We start from the raw sequence: 15,907 nt of genomic DNA on the forward strand, positions 1-15,907 counted from the left end.
TAGTTCAATATCAAACAATAAAATAAAAATTTAAACAAATTAACATTACAATACACACCAAAAAAAACCCCAGATTGTCACACGTTTGCATGTGTGTACAGACATACTGTTCAACGTTTTGAACTTTAGGTCATACAAAGTATTTGGCTTGGGTCTGAGATTTTCATGGGTTTATTTTGTGGTAAACGTGGCAAAAAAATGAATGATATAGATTTTAATAATGGTTCTATGATGTCGGACAAAGAGATCATTATACAAGCTTGTGTGTCGTACTGATTTTACGAAACAAGTGTCAGGATTCTTGTATTGCCCGAGCGACATGAGATATCGTAAAATCAGTACGACTCACACACAAATGTAATAATTTCTTTATTATCCATATTATAATTGTTATATTTTTATGAATAACAAGGAAAGTCCAAAATATTTCAATCATAACTAGAAGGAGATGACAAAATTATGCCACATTTCACATGCACTAGAACCAGGGAAGCAATGTCATGTCATGATATCGCTTCCCAAAATTACGTCAGTACACTTTGTTATTACATGTGTGCTTCATATGGTTTTTATTAACTTAATTATGTTGAACCATGCGAATAATAAATAGGGTTAAGGACCACATAGATAACGAGAGAGGAAACCCGCTGTCACCACACAATGGGCTACTCTTTCCGATTAGCAGCAAGGTATCTTTTGTATACAGCATCCCAGAGACAGGATAGTACATACCACAGCCTTTGTTAAACCAGTTGTGGAGCACTGGCTGGAACAAGAAATAGCTCAATGGGTCCCCACCAACAGAGATCGATCCTAGACCGACTGTGCATCAAGCGAGCACTGTACCACTGAGCTGTATCCCATCCTGTGAAAAAAGAGCAATAAAGTATATTGAGAAAGAATTTAAATGTAAAACAAAGCTAAATGACAAAAAAATAGCTGCCTTGTTATAGTGTTTAATTTATCAGTCGGAATTTTTACTTACATTTGGAAAGCAGACAAGTGCTTTTTGCACCCCTAAAAATAGCATTAATTTCCCCAAAAAGGTACTTTAAAAGCGGTCTTGAACTTCCATAAATATCAGGACCACCAAGAAAATATTGAAGTGCAGAAAAATATGAAGAACACACCCTTAAAATCTCACACTCCATAAATTTGAGAAAGAACCAACAAAACATTCACTTATTTAACATGCTTCGTAGCCTTCATTGACTGACTGAACAGTACGCTCAATTTGTGATCTCTGATTGGCCAGTACATCTAATACAGGAACTGTGATTGGCCAGTGACTTGTTACAGCATTAATAACAGTCATCATGATTGGTCGGTGGTATCTTCAGTGTCTGGTGGCTTGGACGAATCACTGCGGTGCTCTGTCTTCAACTTCTTCTTTGCTCTCGTGTCGTTAAGAACCTGCTCTATCGTTCTCTGATCACGTTTGTTGTCACTTGGAACTAAAACACAAACAAAGAGTCGATACCTATAGTGTGGCCTACCCCATGGCACTAAGTAACAATTAAAAAAAATTGTGAACTAAAAAAGAAAGTGTCATGTTTATATTACAGTTTAACACAAGGACCTGAGCTAAGAAAATTGGCTTGCCTATGAAATACCCAACACTCACAGATAACAGAGAAGCATAGAGGAAATGAAAGCAATGTTTGGTTAATGAAAAGTGTTTTCCATGAAGTTTGAAATCCTATGACCTGCTATAGCTATTATGAAGGAAGCAAAATTTTATTTAACGATGCACTTAACACATTTTATTTATGGTTATATGGCGTCGGACATATAGTTAAGGACCATACAGATATTGGGGGAGGAAACCCACTGTCGCCACTTCATGGACTACTCTTTTCGATTAGTAGCAAGGGATCTTTTATATGCACCATCCCATAGACAGGATAACACATACCACGGCCTTTGATATACCAGTCATGGTGCACTGCCTGGAGCGCTTTATCACTAGGCTAAATCTCATCCCTAGCTATTTGGGGTCTATCATATGGTTATTTGAGGTTTGGTCAAAAGAGGGGAACCTGCTGCCACCATATTCAAGTTTGTTTTGTTTAACGACACCACTAGAGCACATTGCTTTATTAATCACCAGGGTACGTCCCATCCCGGGCACAACCAAGAGTGCCATTCAGTAATTACAGATTACTAATAGGTAAAATCTGTATAATCCAAATCTCTTTATATACAGACACATTTCAAGAAATAGCCCAATGGGTCCACTAATGGGGATTGATCCAAGACTGACCAAGCATCAGGCAAGTGCTTTACCACTGGGTTATACCCTGCCCCTATGTTGTTTGTAGTTTTTTTAAAGTATCTTTAGTCTGTCCCATCCTCCTACAGAAATGTTTTATGTAAATAATTTCAGTTTGGTTTGACGTATTGCAAGGCTTCTAGATTATAGTAGCCCCACTCCCATGGCTAGTGATATTCAATGTTGGGCTAGTAAATAACTAATATTGCCATGCCCGACAGGGCTTCTAGATTATGGTAGCCCCACTCCCATGGCTAGTGATATTCAATGTTGGGCTAGTAAATAACTAATATTGCCATGCCCGACAGGGCTTCTAGATTATGGTAGCCTCACTCCCATGGCTAGTGATATTCAATGTTGGGCTAGTAAATAACTAATATTGCCATGCCCGACAGGGCTTCTAGATTATGGTAGCCTCACTCCCATGGCTAGTGATATTCATTGTTGGGCTAGTAAATAACTACTATTGCCATGCCAGACAGGGGCTTCTAGATTATGGTAGCCTCACTCCCACGGCTAGTGATATTCAATGTTGGGCTAGTAAATAACTACTATTGCCATGCCAGACAGGGGCTTCTAGATTATGGTAGCCCCACTCCCATGGCTAGTGATATTCAATGTTGGGCTAGTAAATAACCACTATTGTCATGCCAGACAGGGGCTTCTAGATTATGGTAGCCTCACTCCCATGGCTAGTGATATTCAATGTTGGGCAAGTAAATAACTACTACTGCCATGCCAGACAGGGGCTTCTAGATTATGGTAGCCTCACTCCCACGGCTAGTGATATTCAATGTTGGGCAAGTAAATAACTACTATTGCCATGCCAGACAGGGGCTTCTAGATTATGGTAGCCTCACTCCCATGGCTAGTGATATTCAATGTTGGGCTAGTAAATAACTAATATTGCCATGCCTGACAGGGCTTCTAGATTATAGTAGCCCCACTCCCATGGCTAGTGATATTCAATGTTGGGCAAGTAAATAACTACTATTGCCATGCCAGACAGGGGCTTCTAGATTATGGTAGCCTCACTCCCATGGCTAGTGATATTCAATGTTGGGCTAGTAAACAACTAATATTGCCATGCCTGACAGGGCTTCTAGATTATAGTAGCCCCACTCCCATGGCTAGTGATATTCAATGTTGGGCTAGTAAATAACTACTATTGCCATGCCCGACAGGGCTTCTAGATTATAGTAGCCCCACTCCCATGGCTAGTGATATTCAATGTTGGGCTAGTAAATAACTAATATTGCCATGCCCGACAGGGCTTCTAGATTATGGTAGCCTCACTCCCATGGCTAGTGATATTCAATGTTGGGCTAGTAAATAACTAATATTGCCATGCCCGACAGGGCTTCTAGATTATGGTAGCCGCACTCCCATGGCTAGTGATATTCAATGTTGGGCTAGTAAATAACTAATATTGCCATGCCCGACAGGGCTTCTAGATTATGGTAGCCTCACTCCCATTACTAGTGATATTCAATGTTGGGCTAGTAAATATCTACTATTGCTATGCCTGACGGCTACTGAAATGTTTTGGTCAAATGTTGCAGTTAAGTCTATTTTGTAAATATGAAAATCCTGCCCTCACCCCAACACCTCAATGTTAGTGTTTTTAAGCTCTATTTTCCTTTTTAGGTGACATATCTGATTATTACCATTATTTAGTAAAATTTTATTAACTTAAAGTGAAGTAGGGCTAGTGAATTCTTAATTGTGGCTGGTAAATTAAAAAAATCATGGGTCCCATGGCTAGTGTATTTTATCAAAATTCTAGAAGCCTTGCATATTGAATGAATGAATGAATGAATGAATGAATGAATGAATGAATGAATGTTTAACAACACCCCTGCACAAAAATACCAATCCCTGCATTTGCCCGCGGCAATCGTCAATGCTGTGGAGTTTTGTTAAAAATGAAATATACTTTGTGAACTGTGGAAACAGATTAAAAGTAGATATTAAGCAAAAACTGCAGTTATTAATAAGTATCTGAATCTCCTCGCCATCGGGCATTTTCGAAAATACATGCAAATTACCAACTAGGCCATTGAAATCTGTTGACTGTTCATAACACGTGCGTTGCATAGACCACTGGATTGCAGGGGGTGACAGCTTCTACATAGTTGAACCGTGGCTACCGTGCAGTACCTGTGTTTTATTTTTAGTAAAACGTTCAACATACACTCCAACAAGTCATTTGAAGAACATATACATATACCGTATATAGAGAGGTCTTCTGGTGTAGAGTGGCCTGATAAAAAAACCCATAACTCTACCAATTTACTTGGGTTTGAAAGTGGGGCATTCGGTCTTGGTGACAGATTTCCAAATAGAAATTATGCTGTTATTATAGAAAAAGATTTAATTATATAATGCATTAAATATATTCTGACACTTTGATGTAATGTAATTAAAAGATAAGCACTGAACTGGTACGTCACTGTGGACTGACTACTGAACATGATAAATTGGCATCCCCTTACAACCCCACTATTCTTGATCATGCACATATAAGCATATGAAATAGGGGAGGGGACAGCTGCCCCTCCCCCCCATCCCAGTACTGGAGCAAAACCTCAAATTTAGGCAAACATTATAGAGATATTTGGACAAAATGTGCCATCCTAAGACTTTCTACTATTAATTTCCATTATTCTACCGCAAAATTAGTTGTAATCCATGTAAAAATGCGTAGTGATTTGTTTGCTTCCACCATGCAAGAACCCTATATAGCTTTTTGCAGTAATGTTAATATGAATAAATGTTGTTATCCATGTTTGGACATTTTCGTTTAATTTGGCAAAAACCACCACTTCTTCTTACATATAATGTTCTGGTTCAACAAACTCATATCCAAAATGATAATGGCTTTTATTCACTGAGGACATAGACTTGTCATCTGCTTGGCTATGACGTAACTTTGGGATGCACTTCCGGTAATTGTTATATTAACACTTGTGGTAATAGTAACTAAACAATAATAGTTTCTGTATCGCTATTGGTATTAATGCTATAAACATTATATTACGTCAAACCAAACTAAAATTATTTCCAAAAAACATTTTTATAGGAGGATGAGATGGACTATAGTTTGTAAATTCTGCAACCTACCAAACCCGTAAGATTTATTAGCTTTCATGTTCTTGGCGGCATCCTTGGCGGCATCCTCCCCTATAAGATGTTTGTATTTGTCGCGGTAGTTTGATGCAGGCACCGCCGTTCCTGCATTCTTCTGTTCCGCATCGAGTCGGTCATCCAGTTCCTTCAAATGTCAGAATTTAAAATACACAATTAATTCCACTGCTAAGTAATTTATTTCTAAAAGTGTCTGATAATTTTCTCTGCATTAGTATTATATATTGATGAAAAAACAAGAAACATGATATTTGAGACCAAACTGAATTCACTACTAATGCTAAGAGTAGTTATGTCTGTATAAAACAAGCATTCTGAGATAACTGGTACTGCTAAAGTACAGGGCTTCTAGATTATGGTAGCCCCACTCCCATGGCTAGTGATATTCAGTGTTGGGCTATTAAATAATTACTATAACTAGCTCGACGGCTAGTGGAAACAAAACCTTGTCAAATACTGCATTTACATATTTCATAAATGTGAATATCCTGACCCTTCTTTCCACCCCAATCTAAGGATTTCTAAGCTCAATCTCCTTCTTTAGGTGACATATCTGATTATTACTATTAGTAAAATTGTATTTATTTGAAGTAGGGCTAGTGAATTTTTAATCATGGCTAGTACATTTTTAAAATCACTGATCCCATGACTAGTGAATTTTTAATCATGGCTAGTACATTTTTAAAATCACTGATCCCATGACTAGTGAATTTTTATGAAATTCTAGAAGCCATGAAGTAATACATATCCCATACTGGACCCAATAAATTTTCGTATATCCTAAATTCAAGGGCCATAACTCTGTGAGAAATGGATAAATCACCATGAAAGTTAAACTTGATCAGTAAGAGAACACAATAGAGCTATATACAAAATTTTATCTCAATACATGTATATTCAGGCTGGAAAACAAATTTCCATATCTCTTAAGTTCAAGGGTCATAACCCTTTGAAAAAATGGCTATATTGCCATGAAAATCAAACTTGATCTGTCACAGAAAATGATAAAGCTATACACAACAGTTTAGCTCAATATATTGAAGCACTGCAATAAAAAGTCAGGATATTGTTTTTCAATTATCCTAAATTCAAGGACCATAATGCTATGGGTAAATCGCAAATTAAAGTCAACCTTATCTGTAACAGTACATCATAAAGTTATATAAAACATTTCAGCTCAATATCTCAAGACATTGTGAAAAAACATCTGCAAAACTATATGTGAGACAGATGGATGGACAAACAGATGGAGGTGAAAGCTATATTTTTGCCCACTGGACTGAATTAGCCAGCTTTTGCACAGTGCTAGATAAATCTGTCTAGTACCCCTTTACTACCCTGGTGCTGGATGATTTCTACATACATGTACGTGTGAGGTCATAACTCATGTTTTACGACAATTGACGTCATAAGCCATGGTTTTCTGAATTCTGTTTGCCATTTCACATTATATCATTGTTTTAAAAATATTCAAACAAATTAATATTTTTAACTTTATATTTATTGTTAAGTTGTTATATTTTTGTGTCGTTGCATAAGATGGACTATATTTTTCCAATATGATTAAATGAGTTTGTAGGTGCAAGGTTTACTAATCGTTATACAATAAACAAACTGTAGCTTACACAATTAATGTTTTATTAATGTACATATAATTAAATGGGCAAGAAAAAGAACCAATCACCATTGTGAGGTATAGTTAAGGCAATTCCAACACTCAGTACAAAATGTTTTTGTAAGGGCCTTGGCAAACTTCGGCCTCACAAAAAACATTTTGTCCCTTGGGTTGGAACTGCCTTATCTATACCTCACAATGGTGAATGATTCTTTTAGTCCCCTCTCGTTGGACTGGTAAGAGATTAAAGGGACATACCCTAGTTTTTAAAAACTAAGGCATATTTTTGACTATTATAGCCGTTTTTGATAACTGAAATCATATTTACTTAGATTTTATTCTTTAGATTATTCATTTCCGAACATTCGAAGTTTTTTTGGTAATCCTGGTGTTTTTAATATCACAAAATGCATGTCTCATATGTTTAAAAACACAGGTGCGTCTGAGAATAAACAGTTATGCAGTCGAGTTTTAGTATATTTTTAGAGGGTATTTCACCATTTCAAAGTCACAGACTCGTGTTTCACTCAATTGTAACTTTATTCCAAATGTGTTACAGATTTGTAGATTAAGTAAACTTAGTGTTAAAATTCATGGGCTGAAACTATGGTCTGCATGTCCCTTTAATGTATGATTGATACAGTGTATAAGAGACCACACAGTATATAATAAAGAGACTGTCAGTAATGTAGCATTAGTGCTTTTGCAACCACACCATTACTGTTATGGAAGGAAGGAAATGTTTTATTCAACGATGCTCTCAACACATTTTATTTACGGTTATATGGCGTCAGACATATGGTTAAGGACCACACAGATATTGAGAGAAAAAACCCACTGTCGCCACTTCATGGGCTACCCTTTTCGATTAGCAGAAAGGGATCTTTTATATGCATCATCCCATAGACAGGATAGCACATACCACAGCACTGGCTGGAGCGAGAAATAGCGCAATGGGCCTAATGATGGGGATCGATCCTAGACTGACTGTGCATCACGCGAATGCTTTACCACTGGGCTACGTCCACCCTACTGTTATGGATACTGATAGCTAATCATACATGTGTAATGGGCCGAAAAAATGTAAGTTCGGCCATTCATAATTATGATTCGGTTAGAATACTAATCATTTAACTAATTTCGCAGATTGGCACGGTTAGTAACTTAAAGATGGTGGAATTCTGAGAAGGGTTACTTATTTATTATTATTATTTAAATCATTTATTAGCCACAAAATTTATTACGTATAGCAGGCTTTTTAATCGTAAAGAAGCAAACTGCTATGACAGTCACCACCTACACTCAAAGTGGTGACCTATCACTATCCACATCAGCAATGGTATGGTTGCGGCGAAACCTCTCTATTGTTTCTCTATTGTCTGGGCTAGCTCTGCCACAAGCTACATTCACCAATTGTGAATTTTGAGAACTACTGGTGAATTTTATTTTAATTTGGAAAAAAACAATTGTGTAATAATTGATATTTTGTTGGAAAATAGCTATAGCTTTTCTTTTTTTTCTTCTTTTTTTTAGATAATGCGACGAAAAATGTTTTACCACCCAGAGCTAGCTCTAGTTTTGGATGCAGTCAGTATTTGCTGTTACTACTTATGTGTTCCCTTATTTGTTTCCATCAGCGTACATTCCCTCTGGCAGCCTCTTTTGCTTTTACTGGATCCCACTCTTCCCCATGATGTATTAATCATCAGCTATTGGATGTCAAACATCTGGTAATTTTGACAGAGAGGAAACCCATTACAATTTTCCATTAGTAGCAAGGGATCTTTAATATGCACCATCCCACAGACAGGATAGCACATACCATGGCCCTTGGTAGTCTTAAAGATGGAACCTGCTACATTTTTCCATTAATAGCAATGGATCTTTTATATGCACCATCCCACGGCCAGTATAGCAGATACCATGGTCTTTGATATACCAGTCGTGATACATTGGCTGAAACAAGAAATAGCTCAATGGGTCCACTGAGGGGGATCGATCCCAGACTGCATGCGCATCAGGTGAGTGCTTTACCTCTAGTTTTGGTTGCCGTCCATATTTGCTGGTACTATTTTTGCAGGGCTTGAAACGGCCTGTGGCCAGGTCGCCAAATGTGACCAATGTTCTCTATCTTCTTTAGAGCTATAACATATGAGCCACTATTAATATCTGTATTCCACATTAAAATCTTGCTCGTGGTTCGCTTACCATAATTTGCCAACATGCATTATTATTTTTTGGGCCACCATATTTTTTGTTGAGTTTCGAACCCTGTTTATGTGTACCCATATTTGTTTCCATCAGCGTACTTTACCTTCTGTCTGGCAGCCTCTTTAGCTTTTTCTGGGTCCCACGCTTCCCCACGCTTATATGCATTCAGTTCATCGTCACCGGGACAGAATTCCTGTAAAATCAAAAACAAAAGGTTTGAGGTACCGGTACTGCTGTTTTATAAATTGCACCCCCCCCCCCCAAAAAAAAGAGAACATTTTTGTTATTTTGGAAACTCTTTAGCTTGTCATTTTATGTCAAGCTAGATATTAATAACCAAAAAACATGTTTAGTGTAGGCTGGGCAAGCTTATACTATAGCATTGAAATTGGTATCGATTTAGCTCAAGTCTAGGCATGTGTGCAGAAAATTATATAAGAATGGGGGGGGGGGGGGATGGAATGTATGTCCACATTGTGGCAAGTGAAGCTTTTGGGGAGGGTGTGGTCATGCTTCCCCAGGAAAATACATTAAAAAAAAAGGAGAAAATATTCTTGGGCCAGGGGAGTGCATCAAACCCCAAAACCCCTACCTCTACAAACACATCTGAAGTCAAGAATATTTTTGTGTCCCAAAAACTTGAATTGTTTTGCCTTTTCATCAATAACCTGACCTCTGACATACTGTAGTTCCCTTTGACATACTGTAGTTCCCTCTGACATACTGTAGTTCCTCTGACATACTGTAGTTCCCTCTGACATATTGTAGTTCCCCAAACATCCCACAGGTCAGATGTCAGATTATGTAAAAAAAAAAAGGCTTTACCTTTTTCCAAATCATAACATATCGATCTTCTTCTTCTATACCAAAAGAAAATGATGTGAGACCAGCAACATCCGCAATATCATGTCTGAAAAAATAGAATACAAACAACTTCATTTATAAACAAGACAAACCTGGGACCACGCTTTCTGTAATTTTCAATTCAACAAATTAACAAAAAGGTTTAAAAGTTTAAAACTACACCTGTAGCAGATTTATGGTCCGTCCCACAGGGAACGCCTTTTTTCATACTATGGACTTTACTACAAGTTATTTATTTCTGAGCCAATTGTTTTCTAAATTGCACCCAATTTTTTTTTTTTTTTTTTTAATTATTTCTGAAACACCTTTACTTTTCTTCTTACATCAAATCAAACTGAAATTATTTACAAAAAAATAGGATAGGATGGACTATATAATAGGTTCATTTGGATGAATGATTAACTTTACGGAATCATTGATAAGTTTGTAGAGATTGATGTTCATCAAATTCCCAATATTACTCACCAATCCACAAGTTACTAAAAACTTTTAAAATGTGTCCTTCATTAAAACTTGAAAAATACAAAATAAATAGAGCTGGGTGGCATTGAAAGTTGAGGTTCGTTATTGAAATTTGAGGTTCGTTATCGATATCAGTATTTTTTTTAGGTCATTTACCTTGGTACGGTATTCGGTATTGACACAATATTAATATCGGTATTTTCGGTATACTCGGTTTTAAATGTATGCCCGAGTTGAAGCTCACCCGCTAATTTCATCTGAATAAAATTAAATTCTATGCACACGGCTCTCGTCTGATTTATACCCAACCCATTCTGCGCTCGTCAGATATATTGCTAGTGCTTTACTAAATGGTGGGAAACATTTTTCAATACAAAAGTTTCATTATTTTGAAATTTGCTCAGTACGGTAAATCGGTATTGATATGATGCCAAACAGTACATACAGTATACTGGCCAGCTCTAAAAATAAATCTTACATCAAGGCTCGGAAGACTTTTTCCATCGGTTCAAACTTTAACTTTGGCTGTGCGGCATCTTTAATAAACTCATGTATCCTCTTCTGCATCTATAAAAGAAGACATTAAATGTTTAACGACACTTCGGCACACTAACTATTTAATCAACCAAGACAGGGGGCCAAAAGGAAATGATATTCACAACATACAATATGCATTTTGATAATCAATTTCACAAGTAGATTTTGCCGTCATCTATTTTTTGGCAGTATTCCAGATGTATTCAGAATTCCTCATGTTTAGCAGTGATTATATAATAAAAGTAGTACAGCAGAATCTCGTTGGGTCGAACTCGGAAGGGTCGAACACAACGCAACGCTTGAACCAAAAATGAAGTCCCGAGTTACACTTACACGATGTTGACTGAATGGTTCGGTCGAACTACCCGATGGGTTCAACACTTTCTCGAGCACCGACAGGGTTCGAGCCAACGGGATTCAAGCAAACGGGATTCAACTGTCATATAAATCAGTAGCTTTATCCACATAAATTATCCATGTTTGTTTCAAGCTTTCCAAATTGCTGTTGAAAAAAGTCACTCTATAAATCTAACAAGTTGTTCTATTTCCAGACTACTTTCTAGAGCCACTTCTCAATTTCTAAATTTACTTCCAAATTAAAACCGGGCTCGGTGACGTCGTGGTTAGGCCATCGGTCTACAGGCTGGTAGGTACTGGGTTCGGATCCCAGTCGAGGCATGGTATTTTTAATCCAGATACCGAGTCCAAACCCTGAGTGAGTGCTCCGCAAGGCTCAATGGGTAGGTGTAAATCACTTGCACCGACCAGTGATCCATAACTGGTTCAACAAAGGCCATGGTTTGTGCTATCCTGCCTGTGGGAAGTGCAAATAAAAGAACCATTGCTGCTAACGGAAAGAGTAGCCCATGTAGTGGCAACAGCGAGTTTCCTCTCTTAATATATGTGTGGTCCTTAACCATATGTCTGACGCCATATAACCGTCAATAAAATGTGTTGGGTGCGTCATTAAATAAAACATTTCCTTCCTTCCTTCAATGATATGACTCCACATAAGTCACTTCTACAAAACAACAAGGGATATTTTTTTTCTACAAAAAGGGACATGAAGGGACAGAACTCTGTAAAACAATGGACAAGTCGACATGAAAGTCAAACTTGATCTGTAACACTATATGTTAAAGCTATGTACGTAAAATTTCAGCTCACTATCTTGAAGCATTGTGAAAACAAAAAGTGAAAAAACCCTGATATTTTATGACACCACAGCACATATAGGTTATAGTTACAAATGATATTTTGTTTTATGAACTAAGAAAACCATTTCCAAGTACCTTTTCTCGAAATTCATCCAACTTTTGCTTCTCCTTTAATTGTTGTTTCTCAACAAGAGCTTTTTGTGCTGTACAAAACAAAAAATATTGTATCACTTGAGTATCTTCCAACCTTTATCTACCAATAACAGCTTAAAAATGTGTCAGTGTCACATTGTATTATATAACATTTAACGAAATATCATATAATATCAGTGAAATAAAAGTGTTACCAGTCACTCAGTGACGATAACACATTTTAGAGTGAAAATTTCACTATGGCACTCTAAAATATGTTATCTTCACTGTAAGAAAGCCGAAACTATTTTGCTGCTGGCATTTTAAAAATAAAGGTAAATTGCCAAAAGTTATATAATAAATAGAAGTTTGCAATCATATCATACTGGTTGCGCGAGCGCGACTCGTGAGATATGATTGCAAACATCACTCAATGAGATATAAATCATATTTGACAAAAAAATAGAAATATCCTCTATGTATTAAATCATCATGTATAGAGATAATACACAGACAAACATATAGCTGCCTATAAACATATTGGGCATATATGTTATTGGGGTATACGATAAGCCTACTGTGTATGAGGGCAAACATTTAGGTGTAGAAGTAACCATTTTTTTCAGTAAAAGAAAGTGCATTTGTTTAACGACACCTTAGCACAATTTAAACTACAACTATCTGATGTTGTTTCATTTCAAACCTTGGTCACAAGAAAATATATGAGAGAGAGTGAGAGAGAGAGACAGAGACAGAGACAGAGACAGAGTGAGTGAGTGAGTGAGTGAGTGATTGAGAGAGAGAGAGAGAGAGAGAGAGAGAGAGAGAGAGAGAGAGAGAGAGAGAGAGAGAGAGAGAGAGAGAGAGAGAGAGAGAGAGACCGTCACCCAGGCTACTCCTTCCTAAAAAAAGCTGCTACGGCTTTTTGATAATCACTTTCTGATAAATATGACGGTGTTTGAGACACCTGTTGTGGTAAGACACAATATATACATGGGATGGGATAACAAAAACAAAACCTCCAGCCTATGGAGGGCTACCTATGAAGTTCAAGCAAGTGTTCATGCAACATGAGCTAACGTCCAAACCAAGTTGTTAACAACTACGATAAATTACTCTCCTACCTTTAATTACCGTTAAATTTTCTTCACATTTTGTCCAAACATAAATTGTGAAAAAAGCCATTACATTGACATGGATTCCACATAGTAGACTACATGTATCTCGACTTTAAGATCTCCTAGGACAAAACGTGTGCAATTTTTCACCGTCTGCCAGTTTGCTTTTCTATGGAATACTCTTCATGAGGGGTGGAAACCTTCTAAGTATGTGACATAATTAATCTGATGTCAAGATGAGAGCGTTATACCTTAACACATAAAAACTGCCTTATATGATCTCAGCAAAGTTGATATTGGTGACATCATTGGGTTTTTTTTGTGTGGAATCAGTGTCACTGTAATGGGTTTTTTTCACAATTTGTGTCTGGACAATATTCAGGGGAACCTAATGGTAATTAAAGTTACAAGAGTATTTATCATAATTGTTAACAATCTGCTTCAGACTTTAGGCCTCACCCCTTAATTAAAAAAAAAAGGCTTAAACTTCTTAACCACTATGTAACAATAACGTAGAACTGTGATATTTTTAATCTTTAACAAACACAAATGTGTTAAAATGGAAGAGAAGGAATACTTGCTTTAAATTGGGGACGAATATTATTGGGGGGTTTCATACGGGAGCAATATGTTTTTGGTAACCAGTGTATTTTAACTATTTATCTAAACTTTACTCATATATTTTAAAAGGCAGGCATGGTGATCAGATGTAATGATAGCACTAATTTATAACCTTTAGCTCTTTTCTTTTCTTTATCATCTATTGTTGGAGGCTTTTCCATAGACCCTAAAATTGACCCCAGCAAATCCATGCTTTTTTGTGTTTTGACTCAAACTCGATGCACTCTGATAATTATTCTTGCAATTTGTGAAGTTTATAAAATGCTATAATTTAAGAATATCAAATTGTACATCGCATCTTCCTTCTCTGTTCAAATTGCTTTAAAGAAATAAATTGAATATATTTTTTTTATAAAGCCATTGTTAAAATTCATATTAAATAAATGTTATTGGCGTATTGCGTAATTGTTCCTGCAAACTATATCAGTATATGCTGCGCTGTTATACAAATCAGTTTAAAAAAAAGATGTAAGAGAGGACCAGTCTATGTCGTAGCCTCTTAAATCTAGACATACATCACATGTACATTTTCATTAGCGAGATGCCTGACGTTTTTTTACCCCAAGCATGTTCGCCCCCAGTCCATTCGCTCCCAGTCAGTTCGCCCCCAAAACGTATGTCAGTTCGCCCCCAACGCATTACCAGTTGGCCCCAATGAATTACCAGTTCGCCCCCGCAAAAAAAAAGAAGAAAAGAAGAAGCAACGTATGGTTTGGTGTGCCTTCGGCTGTGGCACGAGAGGCGCTATGTGTCAAAATCCCTTTGATTTAGGCTGATCAAAATGTCGTGTATTTCAGCATGACAGTATCTTTACACGAGGTAGGGACAGTGAATACCACTTACAAAAACAAGAAGAAGGAAGGGAACTGTATTAACGTGCCCACATCCTTTCAGTTCAGGCACGCCCACCATGGACTCGGGTTCTGACTTCGCCAGCCTTCGATTCCATGGCGGGGCAAACAAGAAGAGGCCATTATCAAAGAAAGGAAAGTGTTTTATAACATGTCTTAATATGTCAAACTGTAATCACTATACAGTCTTTCTTTCTTCTTTCTCTTACTTATTTTCGTGTTTATATCCATTTAAGGTTCAAGCACGCTGTCCTGGGCACACACCTCAGCTATCTGAGCTGTCTGTCCAGGACAGTGGGTTAGTTGGTTAGTGGTTAGTGAAAGAGAAGAGGGTGTAGTGGCCTCACATTGAGCCCTTAAGAACTCGCTCTGGGCGAGAGCCGGTACCGGGCTGCGAACTATGTACCTACCAGCCTGTAGGCCGGTACTATACAGTATGTATGTATGTATGTATGTATGTATGTATGTATGTATGTATGTATGTATGTATGTATGTATGTATGTATGTATGTATGTATGTATGCCCACAAATGACTGTCAGGTCAGATGTCGGGAATTAACGTGCTTATATCAATTTAATGTTCAAGCACATTATACAGTGTGCTCTAGGTTATTATAGTCTTGATGCTTAATTACAATCTACTCATTTGTTAATCCCTTATGATACAAAGGACAATGAATACCACTTAGGCTACACACACATGTAAGAAGAGGCCACATCGTCTGTGGTTCAAAGCATGATTCTTCGACCAGGAACATTTTGTTCAGTATCCACACACTAATTTTAAAACATTAAACAGTAGTCGCTAATAAATTTTATATTGACTAGAAATATTGCTAATCAAGATTTTGAGAACAAAATGTTCCCTATTTGGTGTTAGCCGACATCATAATGGTACACCATCAATCCACAATTTATT

At 37.1% G+C, this 15,907-nt stretch overlaps 1 protein-coding gene across 1 annotated transcript; it reads right to left on the reverse strand.

The window, feature by feature from the left end:
• Window positions 1-730: 730 nt before the first annotated feature.
• Window positions 731-14,558, reverse strand: LOC121390057 (sperm-associated antigen 7-like). Its single transcript, XM_041521766.1, has 7 exons — window positions 14,249-14,558; window positions 12,401-12,468; window positions 11,050-11,138; window positions 10,071-10,155; window positions 9,349-9,438; window positions 5,396-5,546; window positions 731-1,454 (listed from the first exon to the last, which is right to left on the reverse strand). Exons 1-7 carry the CDS (start codon window positions 14,325-14,327, stop codon window positions 1,315-1,317), a joined length of 702 nt encoding a protein of 233 aa, XP_041377700.1. The 5' UTR covers window positions 14,328-14,558; the 3' UTR covers window positions 731-1,314.
• Window positions 14,559-15,907: the final 1,349 nt, after the last annotated feature.

The sequence above is a fragment of the Gigantopelta aegis genome, chromosome 15 (genome assembly GCF_016097555.1).
Source record: "Gigantopelta aegis isolate Gae_Host chromosome 15, Gae_host_genome, whole genome shotgun sequence".
Lineage (NCBI taxonomy): Eukaryota > Metazoa > Mollusca > Gastropoda > Neomphalida > Peltospiridae > Gigantopelta > Gigantopelta aegis.